Source organism: Dama dama, chromosome 14, assembly GCF_033118175.1.
Source record: "Dama dama isolate Ldn47 chromosome 14, ASM3311817v1, whole genome shotgun sequence".
In the NCBI taxonomy this organism is placed as follows: Eukaryota; Metazoa; Chordata; class Mammalia; order Artiodactyla; family Cervidae; genus Dama; species Dama dama.
The window spans coordinates 21517374-21540376 of NC_083694.1; the positions used below are offsets into that span (position 1 = coordinate 21517374).

A 23003-nucleotide genomic window follows, 5' to 3' on the forward strand; every position below is an offset into this window, starting at 1 on the left:
CTGCCATATCTGTCATTATCACCTGAAACAAAATCCAAGACGATAAGCAAAAAATGACTTCTTAATTAATGTGATAGCTATGGTGTGCTCTGCTGAAAATTTTACTCTCAGTTGATGAGTAGGATATTATTTAAATAAAATAATCTTGAAACACTACATATTACTGAAAGTATCATTCTCAGAAAGTTTCTTGAGATTATTCAATACCCTTCTAAAATGTCTGAATTTTAATAAACATATATTATTGCTTAATCAGAAAAAAATGTAAGTGGCTGTTAACTGCCAACTCTTGCAATTCTGAGGAAACGAAAGAACTACCAGATGTTTAATACTTGTTTTAGTAAGCAGCACAAACACTATAAAATAAAAGCAGTGGGCAACAGTCCTCACTGTATCTACATATAAATTCTCTACATGGCTCTCAGGGTTGTAGAGATTAAAATGTAACAGATACAACCTGCCAGCCTCTCAAACTGTTTTTACATCAGATGTGCAGAAACATCTTCTGACACTACTACTGACGGTGGTGGCAGTTTAGTTGCTCAGTCGTGTCCGCCTCTTTGAGACCTCATGGACTGCTGCCCACCAGGCTCCTCTGTCCATGGAATTCTCCAGGCAAGAATACTGGAGTGGGTAGCCATTCCCTTCTCCAGGGGATCTTTCCAACCCAGGCACCCTATAGATACAACTTAATCAACCTGAACTTTTCTGTTGCTTGAAAGTATTTTTCACTATTGGAGAAGTAATAGCAGAACAAAATCTCCTGAAAAATGGCCTTGTCATTTATCATGGCATTCACAGAATAGTATTATGAACAGATCATTAACATACTTTATAAAATTCATCTATATTACCAAAGATTAAAAAAAAATGTTAGAATGTGTAGGCTATTTTCAATACTGAGAGGAAATATTTTCAGTCTTTGCCACTTCTCATTTTTATTTAAAATTTCTGTTTATTTCTATACATGTATTTACAATAATAGGCATCTGTTTTAAAACTCAATGAGCTTTCAGATGTACCAAATATGTTTTTTAAAAGCGTTACCAGTGACTTGACAAATCACTAAAGTCACTTTAATGATTTTCCTTTAGATAAGTAAAAGACATGAGACCTTGAAGCCACCAATCTGCCCACGGTCACACAGCGGTTGAAGGAGGAGAGAACAATATTTCTCTCTGTTCTCTATCAAGAGAAATTCTATTTCTCTGCAGAGAAAGTAGGAATTTTGTATGCTCTCCTAGAAATGAGCAATATTGCACTTGCACTATAATAAGGATTACAAGGTCCTATCACTTTTTTACATTTTGAAGAATAAAACCAAAGAAATTTTCTACAATTACTTTAAACACTCTGATGTAAGATGGACTATCTTAAAAACATATTCTATTACGTAGTAGATAACAGAGCCATATCAGTTTACTAAGAACAACACAGAAAAGCTGGTCTCTTCTGCTCGTTAGAATCATTTTCTTTAAAATAAATAGAAAATTTGCTACTTCTGTTCATTGCGTATTTTTGACTAGCAAACCCTATGGACAAGAAGTTGTAAGAAGCAATTTTATAAAATAAGTTAGGGAAAACCAAATGCTTCTAGGTACTGACAATGGATTAATAACAAGTTCAATATTTAAGCCTAAATAACATAAATTTAGGAGCAAGATACAGAAAGCCAGCAGGGGGTCTTGTAAAGAAAATAAACCTTTACACATTAAAAAAAAAACCTCTTAATATTTGTACTTCTTTACTATCAATTAAAAAATAAAAAACAACCAGAGATTATTTTGTATAATGAGTAATGGGATTACTCACATTATCAGAGAACGGTGTATCTGAATGAAAATCAGTGGAATTTACTTGACTAACAGACTCATAAAGATGGAGCAATTTCAATTTATTGGCACAAAACTGTAGCAGTCCTTCATCAACAGACTCAAGCTCTATAGGGCAGAAAGAAAAAATACATTAATGAGATATATTTAACAGACTGATAAAAAAACCTCTTAATTTTACATAATTTCTTGATGTCCATTTTAGAATATTGCTATGCTTTCAATATAACAGATTAAGAAGTCAAAAATAATTTTTCTATCATGCAAAGTGTCTGAATTTTTAAATGAAGGTGCTCTAATAGTGAGAGGGGAGGAAAAAAAGAAAGAAAGAAAACAGAAGAGATATTTTAGTCTAGTACTTAAATTTAAACAAATATTTTGGAAACAGGCTTGAAAATATCCTCCCCTCACCCCATAACTCAAATGTTGTCTATTATTCTCATGCCCTGAGAAAAGACAATTGGAAAGCTGCCTGGCTCTTCTTATCACTGTGGTCAAAGATACTATAATTCAACCAGAAACTGGATTGTAACACATGTATCCTCAAGAGAGGCTGAGAAAGAGACCAAAAGTAGAATTCCACCTGCATCAGTCAGGTTTCCTGACAAGATTAACGCTGGAAAAGTACCCACTCTCTGCATAATACATTCCTGTATGATAAAGGCAGACACTGAAAACGGCAAGACTCTGTTAAAAGAGATACAGTAACATGGAAGATTGTCTATGTTCTTATAGCCACAATAAAATTTAGCATACTCAGTACTTGTCATTTTTAGGACTCTCATTTGTGGGTAGAACTTGAAGCTAGTGATGGTATAGAACTCTGACAATGGTGTTTGGCTTACTCCCAGCCCAGTGCAAGACAAAGTTTAATAAATTTTTTGACATTTAAAAAAAATCCTTAGGGGGACAGGGAGATTTTAGAAGTATACTATACTTTTAAGAAGAGGCATTTCTAACATGTATGCACTAAGGGAGTTTTCTATTTGCTAAAAGTCAACTTTAGATGTGTTAAAAAAAAATTCAAAATTAGGATGCTTACTGTCCTGCAACAGTGTATTATTTATTTGTTTATTTTTCGGTCATACCATGCAGCATGTGGCATCTTAGTTCCTCTACCAGGGAACTGAACCAGTGCCCCCTGCAGTGGAAGTAGCGTCTGGACCACCACTGGACCACCAGGGAAGTCCCCTGAAACAGCATATTATGCTTGATCTATCAGGCCACTCTAGGTTGGCTTAAATATGAAATCTCCTGGGAATTCAGGGGTTGGGATTCTGCCTTCCAATGCACGGGGTAGGGGTTTGATTTTTGGTCAAGGAGCTAAGATCCTACGGGCCTTGTGGCCAAAAAAAAAAACAAACCCCAAACAGTATTGTAACAAATTCAATAAAGACTTTCAAAATGGTCCACAAAAAATAAATGTATGCTTCATATAATTCACACAACAAGCAAAAAGTCACAACTAGATGAAGTCAGTATACCAAACACTACATTTTTAATTGATGTTAGAAATTCAGAATAAATTTTTCTAGCTCGGCTAGATAGAATATGGAGTTACAACCCCACAGTTAGAGATGTAACTCTTTTCCAGACAAATGTATTCTGAATAGTAAAAAAAAAAAAAAATCTGAATTGGTCATGTAATCATAGCCTGCAATTCTGGAAGCCCTAGTTCTGTTCATGAGGGAAATGGATGAAAAAATACAGATTCCATACACTGACAAAACATTAATCAAAGCATAGAATTTAGAAAAAAAAATCATTATCATGGTCAAAACAACATTACTGAGAGTTAAAATACAATGGCAGCAAGACAGCCTGGTTGTTTTTTTGCTTACCACCAGGGATCTTGTCCCCACATGCCAATGGCTTTCAAAAACGCTTTACAACTATTATCACAATAGTCACTTCCCATCATTCTATCTTTCCTCATAACAGATGGATTCAAATGAAAAATATTTAGAGTAAGAAACAGAGTCAACGTACTCAGACAAAGATTAGCAGCATGCACTGAACAGGGAATTTAAAGAGCCTCCAATGACCAAGGTATGAAATAAGCTTTCTCCTTTCTTGTACACTGTTTCTCATACATATTACCACAACAAGGTAACATGATGGCATCATAAACAGCTAATACTTTCTATGGGCAGAGTTATAAAATTTGAGGTGAGACCATAAACAAACCCTATTACCTTGATTTTTTAAAGTGTCCATTAATGTCTGAGTGATGTTTTTAAGGCAGGAAAATGGTAAACGTTCACTTGCCAAAATGCTTTCCAAAGCCTAGAAGAAAAAGAAAAAAAAGAAAGAAAGTGCGCTCAGTCGTGTCTGACTCTTTGAGACCCCATGGACTGTAGCCTACCAGGCTCCTTCATCCATGGGATTTTCCAGGCAAGAGTACTGGAGTGGGTTGCCAATGCCTTCTCCAGGGGATCTTCCCAATCCAGGGATCGAACCCAGGTCTCCCACATTGCAGGCAGATGCTTTTACTGTCTAAGCCACCAGGGAAGTCGCCTAGAAGAAAGATAAGGAACAATTTTCGTAATGACAAGGCAAAGATCTTGGTTTTTAAATTTTACACTTATGCCCCTAGTTTCACTGCCCCAAGTTTCAAAGGGAAACTCCATTTTTAAGATGTTGTATTACTTATCTCAGAGCTAAAGTGGCATCATAAGTAATATGTAATCAATTTCATGTCATGCCAAATATGGTACCATGACAGAAAGTCCAGACTGAGAATGAAACAACTTGGAAGGCAACTGATGTTCAACAGGATGGCTGAGACAGAGATGAAGTTATTCACCAGTAAGAGTTTCAGTAAGTTTGTAGTATACATGCATAAATGAAAAGCAGACATTGCCATTGTCACGCCACTAATAAAAGCTGACAACAACTTAATCACTGCTATGATACTGTGCTTGAGCATGGCTGGCTGCATCCACAGGCCAGTCTAGAAGAATATATTTCCCACCTCTCCGCGCCTACTCTCTTCCTGCCCACTAGTAGTTCTTTAAGAATCTTCATCATTACTTCACGCCTAAAAAAGCAAACATCAGAATCACTAGCGGGTTACACACTGCACTTAAAAGTTCACACCTGTCCTTTCCTATCAGCATGATAAACTGAATTTTGAATTATGAGATTAAACAGTGTAAAAGGCAGGCTACGGATACGGCATGAGACAAATATCAGACTTCATGCAACAACAACTCGGTGTGTCTGTGGCGAAGAAACAGGTGCAGAGGGCAGCTCTGGAGGCTGGTCTGGCCTAGCATGAGGCAGATGCATGGAGAATATAAAGAAAGTGACCCAGGGACTTCCCTGGTGGTCCACTGGCTAGGAATTCGCCTTTCAATGCAGGAAACACAGGTTTGATCTCTAGTCAAAGAACAGCTGCAGGGCAACTAAGTCTGAGCACAAGAACTGCTGAGCCTGTGTGCCACAACCAGAGAGCCTGTGCACCACAATGAAAGATCCCAAACACTGAAATGACATCCTATGTGCTGCAGCTAAGACCCAAAGCAGCCAAATAAATGAAGAAAACATTTTTAAAAAAAGAAAGTGACCGAAAAAGGCAAATACCTAGGAAAATGTCATCTGCCTCTGTTGTGTCTACTATCACACAAGTTAGCAGCTCACTGCCTTACTAATATTATTCCATCTTCAAAGTCTAAACTGGTTTCTTTCCTCCCTTAACTGCTGTAAAACAATACACAAATTTCACTATCAGGTTGTTTAGTATTTTTTATAAAATTCATAGCTTCATACGAAATTTAGTAGTATTAAAAAAATTAAGGAAACATTTTGTACTGTTCTAAAGTTTCCTGATTTTATTGTTCTATGATGTAAAAAAGATGATATTAAAATGAGAAGAATTATGTGGGTTCTAACCCTCCCTTTCCAGGACTGAAGCCTTAAACTGCTCCCTACATGCCCACTCTGTCAAAAGAATCTTTAATAATGGAGACTTTGCCCTAAGGGAAATGAGAACCAATTAGTACTGTCAGTGGAGTGGAAAACACAATTAAATGTCAGGGACCTGTCAGTTCTACAATAAAACGATAGTGCTTTTAGAAAATGAGTGCCATAATAGAATAAGAGGGATAGAAAGAAACCAGTATTCACTAAATCATCCTACTATTTCAGATGCTGTGTATTATGAAAATGACATATTTGGTAAGGTCCTATTTGAAGGAGCTTAAAAGAGGTAAAGAGGAAAAAGTTGGGGAGCTAAGACTAATACATATGAAATAATCTGAAAAAAAGTATAATCAGCCCTCTGTATCCATGGGTTCCTCATCTACGGATTCAACCAACCATGGACTGAAAATACTTGGAAAGAAAAAAATTCCACAAAGTTCCTAAAAGCAACTGTGAATTTGCCCCATACCTGCAACTATTTACACAGCACTTACGCTGTATTTACAGCTGTTTACATAGGACTTACACTGTGTTAGGCATTACAAGTAATCTAGAGAGGATTTAAAGTATACAAGAGGATGTGCGTAGGTTACATGCAAATACTACACAATTTTATGGGGCTTCCCTGATAGCTCAGTTGATAAAGAATCCGCCTGCAATGCAAGAGACCCCAGTTCAACTCCTGGGTTGGGAAGATCCCCTGAAGAAGGGATAGGCTACCCACTCCAGTATTTTTGGGCTTCCCTTGTAGCTCAGCTGGTAAAGAATCCACCTGCAACGTGGGAGACCTGGGTTCTCGATCCCTGGGTTGGGAAGATCCCCTGGAGAAGGGAAAGGCGACCCATTCCAGTATTCTGGCCTGGAGAATTCCACGGACTGTATAGTCCATGGGAGGGGGGGGGGGGTGCTGGTCACAAAGAGTCGGACACAACTGAGCAACTGTCACCTCACACAGTTTTATAAAGGGACTTGAGCACCTTCAGATTTAGGTATTCAGAGGGGGTCCTGGAATCAATGCCCCTGAGGAAACTAAGTGAGACTGCAGTCATTAGCTCTCTGTTCTGATTAAAGCAGAGTTGAGAGGCATCCCTGAGGACGGACGTGCCATGTCAGAACCCGAGCAGCAATAGCAGGGATTTGGGTAAGAAGAGTGGCAGTAACATAACGAGTTACCATATTACAAGCAGGAGCCTGGAAAAGGTAACAAGTCTGGATTATTCCATGAGAGGCTAAGAGGCAACAGGGCCTCTTCTATACTATAAATGAGAACGTAAATTAGTACAAGTATTTTGAGAAGTAACTCATCATCAACCAGCCAGAAGTGTATACCCTAGAGATTCCACTCTAAGGTGTAAACTCAAAAGAAACTCTTATATTTGTGCTCCAGGAAACACTGTACAAGGATAATCACACTATCATTGTTGGTAACAGCAAAAAGCTGAGAACAATGTAAATGTCCATGGACAGTGTGAATAAATACAGTCACAGAGTGGAATTCAAATATACATGAGTCAGCTGTAGGCAGCAATGCAGAGAACTTCCAGAAACACAATGGTAAGAGAATGAAGTAGATCACAAAGATGAGACAGAGTAGGACTTGATTCACTTCAAGTTCAAAAAAGTGGAAAATGCATCACTATGTTTTAAAGGAGTCATACAGAAATGCTGTAAATACAAAGAAAAGCAAAAGAGGAACACAAAATTCTCAACACTGGTTACCTTAGGAATGGGAGAAGGGATGGGAGGAGGAGGGACACGCAGGGAGGGCTCTTCAGAGTTCCCGGTAACCTCCTGTTTCCTAAGGTGGGTGGTCATACACAGCTTTGTCTTATTATTATTACTTAATTTGAATATACATTATGTATGGGTGTTCGTGTGTATATAAAACACACGTACTTCCATGTATGGCAGTATTACTTAATCAAAAGAGAAGAAAGACAAAAGAGACAACAGAAACTTTTGCATGGGAATGTAAAAAAAGGATGAACATGCATAAAAACACAGAAAGAAGATTTTGGCCTGTCACGTTTTTGGAAGGAAATAGGAAAATACAGATTTTATTAAGAAGGGAATGTAACAGTTACTTGGCAGGAAAGATCTTTTATTATATACACTTACTTGTTTTTTGGTTGCAGGGTATTTAATATCAAGAATTAATTCCTTTATGTCTGTTTCAATCAAATCTAGAAAGAAAATTAACCAAAATAAAACTGTGGTTCAATTTTACGACAGGTAAACTTTATTCTGAAAGAAAAACACATGCATTTGCACTATCAGTCAGTCTGAAGGATTTCTGAGTCCTCTCGGAAATTACTGTTTTATTGCTACAAATTTTAATACTCCCTAGATGGCATGTTTAATCCTTCAGAGTAATTCCAATAAAAACTATACATGATTACTTGTACCTCATCTCATTCCACAAAGGAGTTACAACAGCTCATAAATGCACTGAAGTGTTTTGCTTGCTCCATTTAGAATATTCTATTAACTTTAAAAATGCCATGACAGTATCCTTCATTTTTACTAAAGGACACCTACCAAGATTGGGACATTTTGCTTTCAGTAAGGTTCCCAGTTTCTTCACTAAGTGCATGTCCTTGGCTCGTTCACTCTTCTTATCGCTAAAACAAACAAACAAAAAAATACAACAAATTCTTAAAGAAAGTGAAGCTGTTTTCCTTCTAATTCTGATACATCCAAGTTTCTTTTTCTTTTCTACGCTTTCTATTTAACTTTATAGGGATCAGTCTAGAGAGAAATAAAACAACAGCTACAAAACAAAGCTATACTTAAAATGAATAACCAACAAGAACCTGCTGTATAGCATAGGGAACTCTGTTCAGTGTTGTGTTAAAGTCTGGATGGGAGAGGAATTTGGGGAAGAATGGATACATGTATATGTATGGCTGAGCCCCTTTGCTGTCTACCTGAAACTATCACAACAGTGTTAGTCGGCCATAACTACAGTACAAAATAAAAGGTTTAATACAGAAAAAAAAAAAAAAGGGACTGGGAAAAGTCAGTAGAGGGACATTAATAAGCTGGGACATGATACAACTTACCTCAATGCTAAGTGGAAAGGAACATTGACTGTTTTCACACTTCCAGACACTGGATCAACCAGGCAGATCTGGTAAGTCTGGGGCTGCCAACTCTGACTGGTAATGTTATTTAAGCCCATTATTTTATAGCCAGGATACAGAAGCCTGAGGAAATCACAAACCAATATGGAAAGCCACGGAGTTTATATGCCGCAACAAAAGATCCACGTGATGCAATGCAGATCCAGGGTGCCACAATGAAGACCCAAGGCAGCCAAATAAATATTAAAAAAAGAGTAAAATAGAACCTAGCTGCCAGGGTTCTACCTTGTTAAAATGTGCTAGAAAATCACATAAACACAACCAGGCTGATGTCGCAGTAGCAAACAAAGCACTCACATGACTTGGTATCATCACCAGGGGAATCGGAAGGAATCTTTCCTTTCCAGCCTCCACAGTGTAAGGAGGAATGGGGACAAGTGGGGCACCAAAGCTGACTTTAATTCAGTAGTGTATCACAGCCTCTTCAGTCAGATTCCTTTGTTATTACACACTTAATCCATAATTACATAGCAGGCACTCATGGGGAAAAACCACAATAAAGGACATTTTAATTCTCAACCAACTTGCAATCTAATTAAGTAGCTTTAAACAGAAGCTTTACTTGAACAAAAGCATTTTTTTTTGCAGCCAGGAAAAGGCTAGGGTTTGCAGCTTACCTGCAGTGCTTTCCCACATTGAAAGCGCCAACCCGAGGGCCCTGCTGTGTGCTCCACACTTCTAAAATGCCCCTCCGTGGTGCATAGATCACAAGGAACTGAGCCACTCGACTTGGACCCTGAGGACTTCCAAATGGGGAAAAGTCTCCCTTTTCTGGCACTCTTTCATGGAGGTCCTCTACAATCTGGATCCAACCAGTCTGTGCATCTCGATACCCTTAGAGACAGAGGAAAGGAAAGCCACTTAGATATGGAATCTAGGTTTAGCAGAGCCTTCTGAAGCACTCAGGAATGTTTTAGTCAGGGGGGCTCAAGAAAAGCAATAAACGTATATTCTCTTTTATTATGAAATATATTAAACGGAAAAAATTTTAATTATGACAAATCCTAAATCACCAAGTCTCATTAAAACGTCAGTTTGCTACAGTTGGTTCTGATCACACTTTCTTTTTTAAGAAGAAATCAGTTATCATGGAAGGTTCCCTGATTTCATTTCCATCCCTTCCTCCCTCTTTTTAAAAAATTCTGGAGAGATTTTTAAGGTTTAGATTTAAAATAAAAATCCAATTAAAACAGAAGATCAAACTGGTTTCCTACAATTCAGGTCCCTTGGTGGCACACAGAGGGAGGACATGGGCTCCAGCCCGTGGGAATGGGAATCCCATGAGCAATGGGAAGCAGCACCAGCCTGTGAGAAGAAACATGCTGCTGTCACGCCTTCCTAATCCAATCCCTCTCTTTCCAGTAATGGGGAGGAAAAGGACAGAATGCACCAGCTGCAGAAGGACAGGCCACAATGGCAGCCATAGCATCACCATAATGGATCTGGACCAAATGGTATATATTTGCAAAAGTCTTGCTGAGAACATACCCTTGAAGTTATTTCAGAAGACAAGCACCATTTCAGGGAGAAATGATATATCTGCTACCTTGAAACCTATTTCTAAAGACACTTAAACATGTGACATGTGGCAAGTAAACACTGCAGGATTTCTTTTTTTTTTTTTTTCACTGTAGGATTTCTTTGGCAAGAACGTAACAGTGGCCTCAGTCAGGTCCAGAGTTAACATTTAATGCCCTCAAATCCATTATTCCTCACAATGCTAAAAACAGACCAGATTGCATCAAAATTGTGGTTTCTAACCAATAGTCTCTGCTGACATGTTAATATTAAAGATGATTACAAACAATGCATTCTCCTCTCCGCCTTAGTCAAGGGGATTTATTTTATTCAGGTTGAAATATATTTTCAAGTCTCCCTTATAGTTAGGTTTGCCATGCAACTAAGTCCTAAATAATGTATTGCAGAAAAAGCTTGGCAAGACTTCTGAAAATATCTTCAAAGCAGACTAAGGTGGTAGTCTTTCTGTCCCCTGCTTCCTTCCTGGGATGCATGTAAGATGGCTGGAGCTTCAGCAGCCATTTGGACCATGATATAACCTTCATGGGGAAGCTACACGGAATAAGACTGAGTTCCTGAGGATGTCATGTGATATCATACTGATCCTATACACAGCTCTGTGCTTGTCACTAAATGTAACTTCTAACAGACAATGTTACCAAGACACTTAAATGAACTGACCCAGGCATATGGATATGGAACTCAAATTTTAAAAAAATGAATCTTGCTAGGTTTTGCCATCTTAAATCTGAAAAACCTGGCATTCTAGTTTTGGAAAGATTTGATTCAAGCATGGCTGTGCAAACTGGAACAAATCTCACAGGAGCAAGAAACTAAATTCAGGAACTGACAATGTCAGTGAGAACTGAAAAGAAGTACATGAGGAAGAGTTTTTAAGTACCCATGAGTTAGTCAAACTTAAAAGATGTGTCAGTTGGACTACCAGTCAAATGTTGTTGATATGATCTGAGTTCATGATTAAAAAAAGAAAGAAAGAAAGCATAAAGAAACACTGTTATCAACGAGAAGCTGAAGAAGGATAGCACTGTTCAGCTACTGGGGTAAAAAGCCAATTAACTTTTTTCCTGGATTTTTGTAAGAAAGTACCTTTCCACATGCGTATTGCAATTCCTCTAGCTACATCCAACAAAACAACTCTGCCAAAATCATCTGTTACTGCTGCCAGTGTGTTACACGGAGACAGACATATACTTTCACCATGGCGTCTAGAATCTGGAAGCCCAAATCTGATATTTAAAAGAAAAAAGAAAGCAGAACTCAAAGTCCAATCTAGAAATAAATAAGAGAATAATGAAATACAGCAACAAAACAGACTGAATCTGATTTTATATTAATATAAATAAATATGAACTTTGTATGGATTAATAGTTAATTTATTAATTAATCACACCAGACATTTTGTAATATAAAATATGAAAGGAACTTTCTTCTATTATATACCTAAGTCTTATTTCAGAGATATTTGATACAGAATACCCACAACCTTATTTTTTCAAATAGTATCAAGTACAAGTATATCTTTCCTTGATTAAGCAGTATGTCATACGAAACTACCCTGACAACTAACTAAAGTTTAGAATACTTTGCTCCTACACTGGCATCTTTGTCTATTTTTTCTTATTTCTAATCTTTTCTCTTTTTTCTCTAGATAGCATATCCTGCTGATATCAATGTAACTGCCTGAAGCAAGAACTTTCCTTCTTCTAAATAGTTATCTGTACACTGTTCTTGGTCTATAATCAATCCTATTAGAAATGTGGGTAAAATAAAAGTAAGGAAGTACTGAGAAAGAACTAGAATAGCTCATTTTGAAAAAACTCCCTGAGACAAAGTACTCAGAGACTTTGTACATCCATGTGATGCATAGGGCCACTTGGCTTATTTCTTCATTCTTGGGTGACTGGAGATGTGACATGTTAGATGGAAAACACTCTAGAAGATAAACTTCAATACATTTTAATAATAGATAATTAGTTATATCTCTTCAGTTGAAGAACATCTAAAAAAGGGGAGAAATTTTTACATCCCTTCATGGTGGTACTTTATATTGAGTAATAAAAAAGGATTTAAAAACAGAATCAAGCAAAACTCATGCCCTCTCTCCCCAAAATCTGACAAATCCACTAAACATCCCCCAGTACTGCTGGAACAAGCAAGGAAGCATAAGCCAGCATTATTCAAGCATAATGCCTGAATATATGTGATCCCGTTTTTACTTTTTTTTTTTTAAAGAAATCACTATGTCCTTTTTAAGGTTCTACAGCTTACCAATAAGCTAAACTTTTTATAGAAGTTAAAAAAAAAACACAACACTTTTTATAGAAAGAAGTTCAGTAGCTATCAAAAACCCAATATTTCTACTGTACATCTAAGTGTACAGTGTTTGTAAGCACACACCCAACACACACACACACTGAGCCTCTACTACATGATGGGGAGACAAGTGTCATTAAAACATATAGGAACCACTCTCCTCATGAAGTTTACATTCTGGGAGAAAACATTAGTCCCACATTAATGACTTATAGGAGCTCCAAAGACTCAAGAAATCAATAAATCAGCTAAGCACATGGAAAGAGCATACATTTAACAGTCCATTTCTAAAAATAACTAAAATGCAAGAGAAGCACAACGGACTTGCCTTACAGCTAATGGGGTAGCTGGTTCCACCTTGGGTTTTTGCTTCTGGACAGCTTCTTCTTCATGCTTGCTCTTCCAACCAAGCCAACCACTGAAAAGAAAGAGCATTTAGACTAAAACCATGGATTCCAGTGTTTTAACGTGCAGACCATCCAAATGAGACGAAAATTTTTTTAACTGATGTCATTACCTGGCAGCATTAAATAAAGCGGAAGTGAGTTTACTTGCCACTGCGAGTGCGACATGAGATAATAATGGTTGCGTGCTTCCCTGAAAAACAGAACATTTGAAAGATGACAAATAGACAAAATACACTTTCTAAATGAGATGCACTTTAAAAAGGTAGGAGGTAGAAATATAATCAGAAGTTTTAACTCTATAGTTTAAAAGTAAAATCACTAATAGTTTAGATAATCTCCATGATTTCCCTCTTTAAATTGTTGTCAACTAAAAAATACAAACTAGGACATTAATATGGCCTTATTCTAGCAGGACTATTGATTTCTCATCCATACAGAACTAGTTCTTTTCCCTCTTTTTCAAACATTTTTTCAATCAGTTTTTATTTAGAAATACTTCATATTGTACAAAATTTATTTTATTTTTAGTTCTACCACTTTATTGCTACCAACCCATCTCCCTCCACCCTCGTGCACACATGCCCAATCATGTAACCCCATGGACTGCAGCCCGCCAGGCTCCTCTGTCCATGGACTTTTCCAGGCAAAAATACTGGAGTGGGTTGACAAAATTCATTTTAAATTTAAGTATAGCTGGTTTACTATGTTGTGTTAGTTTCAGGTATACAGTAAAGTGATTTGGTTTTATACACACACACACATTTCAGATTCTTTTCCATTACTGATTATTACAAGATACTGAATATAGCTCCCTGTGCTATACAGTGAAATCCTTGTTGCTTAACCTATTTTATATACTGGAGTGTATGTATATTCATCCCAAACTCCTAATTTATTCCCCCCCCCACCTCTTTTTTTAAAATATACTTCTGTCAAAGTAAAAAGACAGTTTGGACAATTCTGAGAAGGGTGCTTTTTATGTGAGAAATCAGAGCTGCCAAGTCTAATACCTAAGTCTCCCCAATTTTAGGGAGCAGTTTTCACCACTCCATCAGCCATAGTTGGCAGCTCATTCTATCTTCACAATTCCTCATTTACTCTACCTTCCTTGTGGGCCGACATCACTAACAACTCTAAGCTTCTGACTACTGCACCAATATTTCAAGACAACTCAACTAACAATTCGGGGCATCAGAAACAAAGGCTGCTTATTTTACACTGACTTTAGTACCTTTCCAGTTAATCTAAAGAATTTAGAAGAAAGTGAGTTGAGACTAATTTCAGCTTATACTGAAATTTACAAATGTAAACCACTTAATCTTTTTAAGGCTATTGTGAAAGTGAGTGAAGTCGCTCGGTCGTGTCCGACTTTTTGCGACACCATGGACTGTAGCCTACCAGGCTTCTCCGTCCATGGACTTTTCCAGGCAAGAGTACTGGAGTGGGTTGCCATTTCCTTCTCCAGGGGATCTTCCCAACCCAGGGATCAATCCCGGGTCTCCCACATTGCAAGCAGACACTTTACCATCTGAGCCACCAGGGAAAAGGACACTTTTAAGGCTATTACCATATCCAATTTGTGTATATGTTGAAAATCAAGATTAATGATGAAACACTTACCTCTAAAGCATAGAAGAAGCCTGTAAATGGACTGGACCCTACAGTGATATACTGAGACATGGCTGGTGGGCTGTTTTTAATTGCTGCATTATATCCACCTATGTTTGAGGCAGTCTTCATTTGATCAAAAGGGGACAGAGTCATAATACCTAATGACAAAACAACAACAATATGTGATGTGAATGCACTGAAATGACAGTGTCATTTTAGATTACTAGATTTTTATTTCAATTCCATTCTAAAACGCTAACTGCTGAGTTTCATTTAATAGATGAAAGTCATTTTTAAAAGCTACAAGATCAATGCCATAAAACATCCATAAGATATTAAAACTGCCATCTACAATTCCTCTAAGCTATAAAATATACAAAACAATTTAAATATTAATTCTTTAAACAGATAAAAACTTCAAATGGTACAAGAAATATAGAGTCTACCAATATCTCCAGGTATAAGTTTACTTTTTTGAGGTAACAACTGAAATATTTTATGTTGCTTTCCAGAAATGTTATAGGTACATAAATAACAGCACACCAAATCAACTGGTGTGTGCCTTGTTCTTTAAATTTAATAAAATATCAAGGAGACACGCTCATTCTTGGCAGTCACTCAGAGTATTCCACTGTGTGGTCATGCCATAATTGATCTGACCTTCTGATGGACATCTGAGTTGGTTCTCACCTTTTACCACTACAAATAATGCTGCGATATACGTCCTTGACAGATCTTCGCATACCTACATACAAGTTCATCTGTATGGCAAATCCTCATAAACAGAAGTGCAGGCTCAAAAGGGGATCTACATCTTTAAACAACTTTGTTAAGTACTGTGACGTGGCATTCCACAGAGGCAGTGCTGCCTTACGCCCTCTCCAGAAAGGGAGCAGAGCATCTCTGCTCCCATACCCTTTCCCACACAGTGAGAACAAACCCTCTCAAACATCTACTTTGTCGTCCAGAAACCCCCAGCCTTCTATAATGAAGAGTTACTGCTGATTTCCCCAAGGTGCTAAGAGTAAAAGCAGAAAATGGCAAGGAGGAAAAGCCAGCATCATTTAAATTCACCTGGGCGGCAGAGAGAGAAGGATGGGACAAATGAGCTTAGAGGTTTAGAAAGTAAAGATCTGCTGCTAGATTTCGTCTCAGGCGAAGTCTTCCAACTCAGGTACTCCTGATACATAAAGACAGTCAGTTCTGAACACAAACATACTGCAGAATGGAACAGGAGTTATTTTCATTTTCATATGTATGTACTGCCTCTATTACGAATGCATTGCTCCTGAAAGAGAGTCCTGGGAAAGGAAATGCTTTTCGGGTGTTCATAAGCAAACCTCTTACTGGACTGAGGATTTAAAGTCATCAAATTTTAATCCTTACAAAAGCTGACCTATTCTGAAAGATTAGAATGCCTGTCCTGTTTATGAATGAATTCATGATTCAATTACAAAGTGTTTTTATGACATGATTAAATATGCTGACTGTACCAGCACAAAATCAAAGGCTGAATGGTATCACATATAAATTGAAATTTTAAGTTTTAAAATGCTTTCTCTTCATACTCTACATACTATAGGTGTGTGACTTTTTTTTGAGTCACCAATTTTAGCATTATTTTTCACTGATTTAAGGTAAATGAAAATATAACTTACAGTCCTTTTCCTCTCCATATTCTTCCAATATAACTGTATCTCAATTTTTAAATTAAATTCACATTCACCTTTCTCACGATAAAGAACTCTGAGTATTACTGCTGACACAAGCTGCCTACTGTAATTACATTGCCTTAGATGTAAATTTTTTTTTCCTTCTGAATTTGTTACTACCTTGTCTTTTAGGGTTTTCCCTGAACATCTGAGGCCTTTCCACACTGTGAAACACCTTACAGTTCTCTTTTTTTTTTTTCCATTTATTTTTATTAGTTGGAAGCTAATTACTTTACAATATTGTAGTGGTCTTTGTCATACATTAACATGAATCAGCCATGGATTTACATGTGTTCCCCATCCCGATCCCCCCTCCCACCTTCCTCTCCACCCAATCCCTCTGGGTCTTCCCAGTGCACCAGGCCCAAGCACTTGTCTCATGCATCCAGCCTGGGCTGGTGATATGTTTCACCCTAGATAATATACATGTTTCGATGCTGTTCTCTCTAAACATCCCACCCTCGCCTTCTCCCGCAGAGTCCAAAATTCTGTTCTGTACATCTGTGTCTCTTTTTCTGTTTTACATATAGGGTTATCGTTACCATCTTTCTAAATTCCATATATATGCGTTAGTATACTATATTGGTCTTTATCTTTCTGGCTTACTTCACTCTGTATAATGGGCTCCAGTTTCATCCATCTCATTAGAACTGATTCAAATGAATTCTTTTTACACCTTACAGTTCTTAACATAAACTTCCGGAAGGTTAAAGTCACCGGATCATTTTCGGGGCCTGTACACTGGCTAAAGAAGGTCACTTTGATAAAACGGCATTTGAACAGATACCTGTTTGAAGTGAGGGAGAGAGCCATGTGACTGGCTGGGTAAAACTCCAGGCAGAAGGGGAAACTACACAGGCTCCGAAGTGGGAGGACGCTTGGTGTGGCGGAGGGGCAGTGAGTAGATCAGCGTGGGGGAACACAGGGGTGAGGAAGGGGAGTTCTGCAGGAGATATAAGGCTTTTGGGTTTTATGAGGAATAAGATGGGAAGCCACTGGAAGGTTGTGAGCAGAGAAGTGGCAAAAATATGACTTATATTTTACAAGGATCATGTGTTAGCTGCTACTGGGTAAAGACATTTTAGGAAAAGAAGAAAGGCAGCAGAAAGACCAGTTAGGATTTTCACTTCCTCAGTAGTTCAGGCAAGAGACAACAGTGGTGTGGACTACTATGCTGACAATGATGGAGAGGAGATGTGGTCAGATTCCGGATTTACTGTGAGGGTAGCTGAGACAAAGGTGGACTGGATGAGGAGTGTGAGAAAAAAAGGAGAATCAAGGATGACTCAAAAGCTTTTGGTGCAAGCAAGAGAGGACGACAGAGAAGGACAGAGGAGGACTAAGTTTGATGGGAGAAGTCAAGAATTCACTTTGGGATATGTTAAGTTCGGATACCCAGGGGAAAATGTTCACCAGGAGCTGGAAAATGAGTAAGAAGTTTAGTGAAGTCAGGACTGGAGTCAAAATGGAGATGCTGTGAGCTGATTTCTTGTTCTTGTGTTTCCGAGTTTTGAAAGTAGGGGGTGGAAATATTTACTCTTAAATGTACTCCGATGCGGCTTTCATTCTCACCATTCCACTTCAACTTCTAAGAATCAATGAACGTTGTTAAATCTCCTTTCGTGAATTCTGTGACGCATTCCACAGTTAACCATTCCCTCCCAAATTTATACTGATAATCTGGACCTCTTTCCTGACCTTTAGACTCATGTATCTGTCTACCTGGCATCTCCATTTGGAAGTCTGTGTCAGAAGTTAACCTGTAAAAACCACAACTCTTCACTCGTTCACTCCTACTCCTATCCTCTTTTCAGCCACAGCCTGAACATTCACCCAGTTGTTCACACTTAAAAACTAAGAGATCTCTGACCCTTTCTCTCTTGCCTAATATCCATCCCTTGGCAAGTGCCAACTACATCTCCATTCTGTCTACTCTCTAGCACCACTGCCTCTTCCTGACACAAAATCCTCATTCTCTCTTGTTCCAACAAACTCTTTGCTGGTCTCCTTGCTTTCATTTTTCATTCCACAAGCCTCTCCCTGAAGAGCAGTCAGAGGGATATTTTTAAATATCCCATACTTAGAATCCATCAATGGCATTCGCTGTGCTCAGAATAAAACCCGAACTCCTCACAGCTACGTGATCTGACCTCGGTCCATGTCTCCAACCTTACCTGGTCCCTCTTCCTCACTTTACAATCAAGGCACGACTACCTCCTTTCCGTTTCTTTAACCCTTCAGGTTTCGACTGCACGCCATCCCCTCGCCCTTCTAGACCAGGCCTCTGTCTCTGCTGCTTTCTCTCCCAGAACGCTTATCCTTCGTTCACATAGTGGCTGCTTCCCATCCTTCGTGTCTCAGGAGAGGCCTGTGCTCACCCGTGTACCTAGTGCCCTCGTTCTTTTACTTCTGTCATAACCCTCTGCTTATTTTCATGACGCTCACTAACATTTTGTTATTACCCTATTTATTCTTTTGGTTTAATAGTTTCTTTTTTGTCTCCCCATCACCAGAACCTAAGCTTCGTCAGGGCAGGGGTCCTGTCTGCCTTGTATTTCTAGCACCAAAACTAGTGCCTGGGACACAACAGGTATTCATTCATTTCTTTGCTGAATGAGTTAATCAGACCTTTACATAAACATGTACATGGAATAAAGCTCACGGCATGCCCCCTCTTTTTTATTTTTCCATTTTGTAGGCTGGGAGATAAATGAATAGAATAAAATTTTCTATCCAATCATTTCTCCTAGCCTGTTTCAATGTTCCAAAGTTTAATTAACAGAACAAGGAAGTCACCCTGAACTGAACTCAACACTTTGGAGTTTTGCAACATTTCTGTGTTCACAAAAAGTAAAGATAAATGGAATGTCTACCAACAAGGTGCTTATTACAGATCACAGGCAGACCTCAGAAATATCACAGGTTTAATTCCAGACCATCAAAAGAAAGTAAGTATCGCAGCAAAGTGAGTCAACACATATTTTGGTTTCCCAATGCAAATAAAAATATGTTTATACTATACTGTAGCCTGTTAAGAGTACAATAGTATGGTGTCTTAAAAAAACAATGAACATACCTTAATTTAAAAATACTTCATTGCTAAAAATTGCTAACCATCATCTCAGCCTTCAGTGACTCCTAATCTTGTCGCTGGTAGAGGAGTTGAAACATTTCAAGAGTTACCAAAATATGACACAGAGACATGAAGTGAGCAAATGCTTTTGGAAAAATAGCACCCAGAGATTTGCTTGACAAAGGTTGCCACAAACCTACAATCTGTGAAAAATGTAGTATCTTCCAAGTGCAATAAAACAAGGTCTGTCTGTATTCCATACAAGAAATGCAACAATAAACAAAGACGCTCTCTGTCAGGTATCTTCAGTTTGCCCCTCTGGATTCACACTCCTTCCTTCTCTCCCTCCCAGTGTGTGTATGTTATGGACCCAGATTTTGAGCTGGATTCAGACAACGGAAGCCCCACCAGGAGGTCAAAGACAGAAAAGAAAATGAAGTCAGGATACGTATTTCCTTGGGACCACTGGCCAAAAACCATCCTGCTCTTAAGGTGCTGATTCTACTCATTATTTCGAATGAGTAGAATTCAGGCCTAGGAGCAGCTAACAGTCGACTGCTAATGAGCCCTGAGACACTGGACTATCCCATGTGGTTCTTCTATACTATGACTCTGTAAGTAATTTCTCAGCAAAAACCTCATTTTATCTTATTTTTTCTTCCTTTATATTTTATGTGCTATTTGAAAAATCTAATAAGCACATATTATTAAACAGAAAAAAATAGGAATATATTTTAAGATAACACTTCCTTCTTCTCTACCCCCGTTTCTACTCTTAGTTCAGAAGCCCATCACTTCTTACTGAGATTATCACAGCTTCCTTACCTCACTTAGTTTCTCGTCTTGACCCTTCCAAGTGATTTTTCCAGCAGGCTATGAGACAGAACCATTCCCTTGCTCAGAATCTTTTCAGGACTCTCAACACGGTGATGAGAAAAATAAGCGTTCCTCTGCACAGTATCCTAGGCCCCACAATCCGGCTCCTACTCACTGGCTGGCCTCACGCGGGCCAGTTCTCACTGTTTTTCCTGCACTTCCAGCCCCACGTGATACCTGTTCACTGAAGTGCCTCCCTGACGCTTGTCCTCCTGGTCAAGTCCCACTCATTCTTTCAATCTCAGATTGAGGTCAACCTCCAGTTCCCCGATTCCCTCGGGCTTCTCCTCTACTCCCCCTGGAGGAGTAGGTCCACTTGCTGATTCTGACAACTGTCATGCTGTGATACGGTAATTGTTTTCACATGTTTCTCCCAACCAGCAGCACGCACCCTGACAGCAGAAACAAGTCTTTCCATCTCTGCATTCCTCACACCTAACCCAGTAAGCCTTCAAATACAGGTCACAAGAAGACATACGCTTTACCTTATACTCTGTTGATCTAAAGGTTACATTTTTTTTTTTAGATATTTGAAATACAACTTTATTCTGATTCTAAACGAAAAGGAATGGGAATGACAGTAACAAACAAGATTCCACCTCTCAATATTGTCATGTGACTATAGCAGTCTTATATTTGAAACTCAAGGAGGAAACAACTGTGTTCCAAAACACCTAAATATGCAGGTCCAAAAAATGAAGGTTTTTTTTTTTTTTTAAACTGCCACATTCACTCCAAAGCCCATCCATCTCCTTCAGCATCCAAAGATTAAGCACATGTTCTGCTTAGCTATATAATAAAGTGGCAAACACGCTGCACCACTGACATCACAGGACAGTTGCCTATAAAACTAGACTTCTGACGCTGGGCCCCAGCTTCACTTTCTCACAGGTCATCATCTTCATCCGGGAGAGCAGTTGTCTGAGCAACCTCTAAATCGTGCTCGTACTGTGCTGCCAAGGCTGGGTCCATGACCACCTCTGGCGGGGCAAGAGCAGGCATGGCGACAAACTCCAAGTTAGGGTCTCCAATCAATTTTCTAGCAAGCCAGAGGAAGGGCTTTTCAAAGTTGTAGTTACTTTTGGCAGAAATGTCATAGTACTGAAGATTCTTCTTTCGGTGGAAGACAATTGACTTTGCCTTAACCTTTCTGTCCTTAATATCCACTTTGTTGCCACACAACACAATTGGGATGTTCTCACACACTCGTACCAGATCTCTATGCCAGTTAGGCACATTCTTGTAAGTAACTCTTGATGTTACATCAAACATTATAATGGCACACTGAGCTTGTATATAATAGCCATCTCTCAGTCCACCAAATTTCTCCTGACCAGCTGTATCCCATACATTGAACTTAATAGGTCCTCTGTTGGTATGGAACACAAGAGGATGGACCTCAACACCCAAGGTAGCTACATACTTCTTCTCAAATTCACCAGTCAGATGACGCTTCACGAATGTAGTTTTTCCAGTACCACCATCACCAACCAAAACAAGTTTGAACTGAACTTGGGGTTCTCCTTGGGCAGCCATCGCGATGTTACTTCCAGAAGCGTCTCCGCGCCCGTCTGACTGAGCTAAAGGTTACATTTTTAGAAGACTGATCTGGCAATTATATGAATCAAACTCATCTGTATAAAACTTAAGTCAAATAGTGGGTGATCCAAGGCTGTACAGTAGGGACTTCCCTGATGGTCCAGTGGTTAAGACTTTGCCGTCCAATGCAGGGGGTGCAATTGGATCCGTGGTCAAGGGAGCTAAGATCTAACATGTCTCATGGTCAATAAATCAAAACCAAAACAGAAGCAATACTGTAACAAATTCAATAAAGATTTTAAAAATGGCTCATATTAAAAAACAATCTTATAAAAACAAAACAACAACAAAAAACCTGTACAGTACTGCTTATGCCAAGGGCATAATTACTAAAACCACTACCATTCCTTAAAGACATTAACTTATGATCATCTCTAAGTCTGAACTACCCTCCAAATGTCTCACTGAAGACAATGATTTTCTTTTCACATAAGAATAAATGTTATTGTTGTTGTTCAGTTGCTAAGTCATGTCCAACTCTTTGCAACCCCACAGACTGCAGCCCGTCAGACTCTTCTGTCCATGGGATTTCCCAGGCAAGAATACTAGAGTGGGTTGCCATTTCCTTTTCCAGGGGATATTCCAGTATCCAGGGATCAAACACAAGTCTCCTGCACTGGCAAACAGATTATTTTTTTAACAACTGAGCCATCAGGGAAGCCCTGAGAATAAATCTATATTTCTAATAAATAAGATACTTCTATCAAACAGTATAAGAAGTTCCAAAAGAACTGGAACTAGTAATGGCTTACCAATACTAGCATGATCAATAATTGTGTCAATATCTTGTAGACCCCATTTCTTATAAGCTAATGGCGGTGGCTGGATGTTCTCATTGCCTGATGCTGCAGCTGTCAAAGATAAAAATTAGACAAACCAAACTTAAATATAATGGAGAAAATGAAGTTTTACCAAAAATCATCAAAAATATAATAACTTGATTATTCTAAAGTAGTTAAAAATAAAGTAATATA

General features: G+C 38.5%; 2 protein-coding genes and 1 non-coding gene across 4 annotated transcripts in view; all 3 read right to left on the reverse strand.

The window, feature by feature from the left end:
* Window positions 1-23003, reverse strand: part of RAB3GAP2 (RAB3 GTPase activating non-catalytic protein subunit 2) — a 106579-nt gene that overhangs the window by 33072 nt on the left and 50504 nt on the right. For both annotated transcript variants that reach the window (XM_061160063.1, XM_061160062.1), the window contains exons 9-19: window positions 22782-22880; window positions 14779-14927; window positions 13269-13348; window positions 13080-13169; window positions 11525-11664; window positions 9517-9733; window positions 8819-8962; window positions 8295-8377; window positions 7875-7939; window positions 4028-4118; window positions 1813-1940 (exon numbers count right to left, since the gene is read on the reverse strand). In XM_061160063.1, the coding sequence (XP_061016046.1) occupies window positions 1813-1940; window positions 4028-4118; window positions 7875-7939; window positions 8295-8377; window positions 8819-8962; window positions 9517-9733; window positions 11525-11664; window positions 13080-13169; window positions 13269-13348; window positions 14779-14927; window positions 22782-22880 (1286 nt within the window). The remainder of the gene's footprint in view (window positions 1-1812; window positions 1941-4027; window positions 4119-7874; window positions 7940-8294; window positions 8378-8818; window positions 8963-9516; window positions 9734-11524; window positions 11665-13079; window positions 13170-13268; window positions 13349-14778; window positions 14928-22781; window positions 22881-23003) is intronic.
* On the reverse strand, window positions 19172-19303 carry LOC133069737 (small nucleolar RNA SNORA36 family). The gene has a single exon (XR_009695961.1). It is a non-coding gene; the product is annotated as a small nucleolar RNA SNORA36 family (small nucleolar RNA).
* Window positions 20958-22027, reverse strand: LOC133069030 (GTP-binding nuclear protein Ran). The gene has a single exon (XM_061160066.1). The coding sequence runs from the start codon at window positions 21964-21966 to the stop codon at window positions 21316-21318; it is 651 nt and encodes a 216-aa protein (XP_061016049.1). The 5' UTR covers window positions 21967-22027; the 3' UTR covers window positions 20958-21315.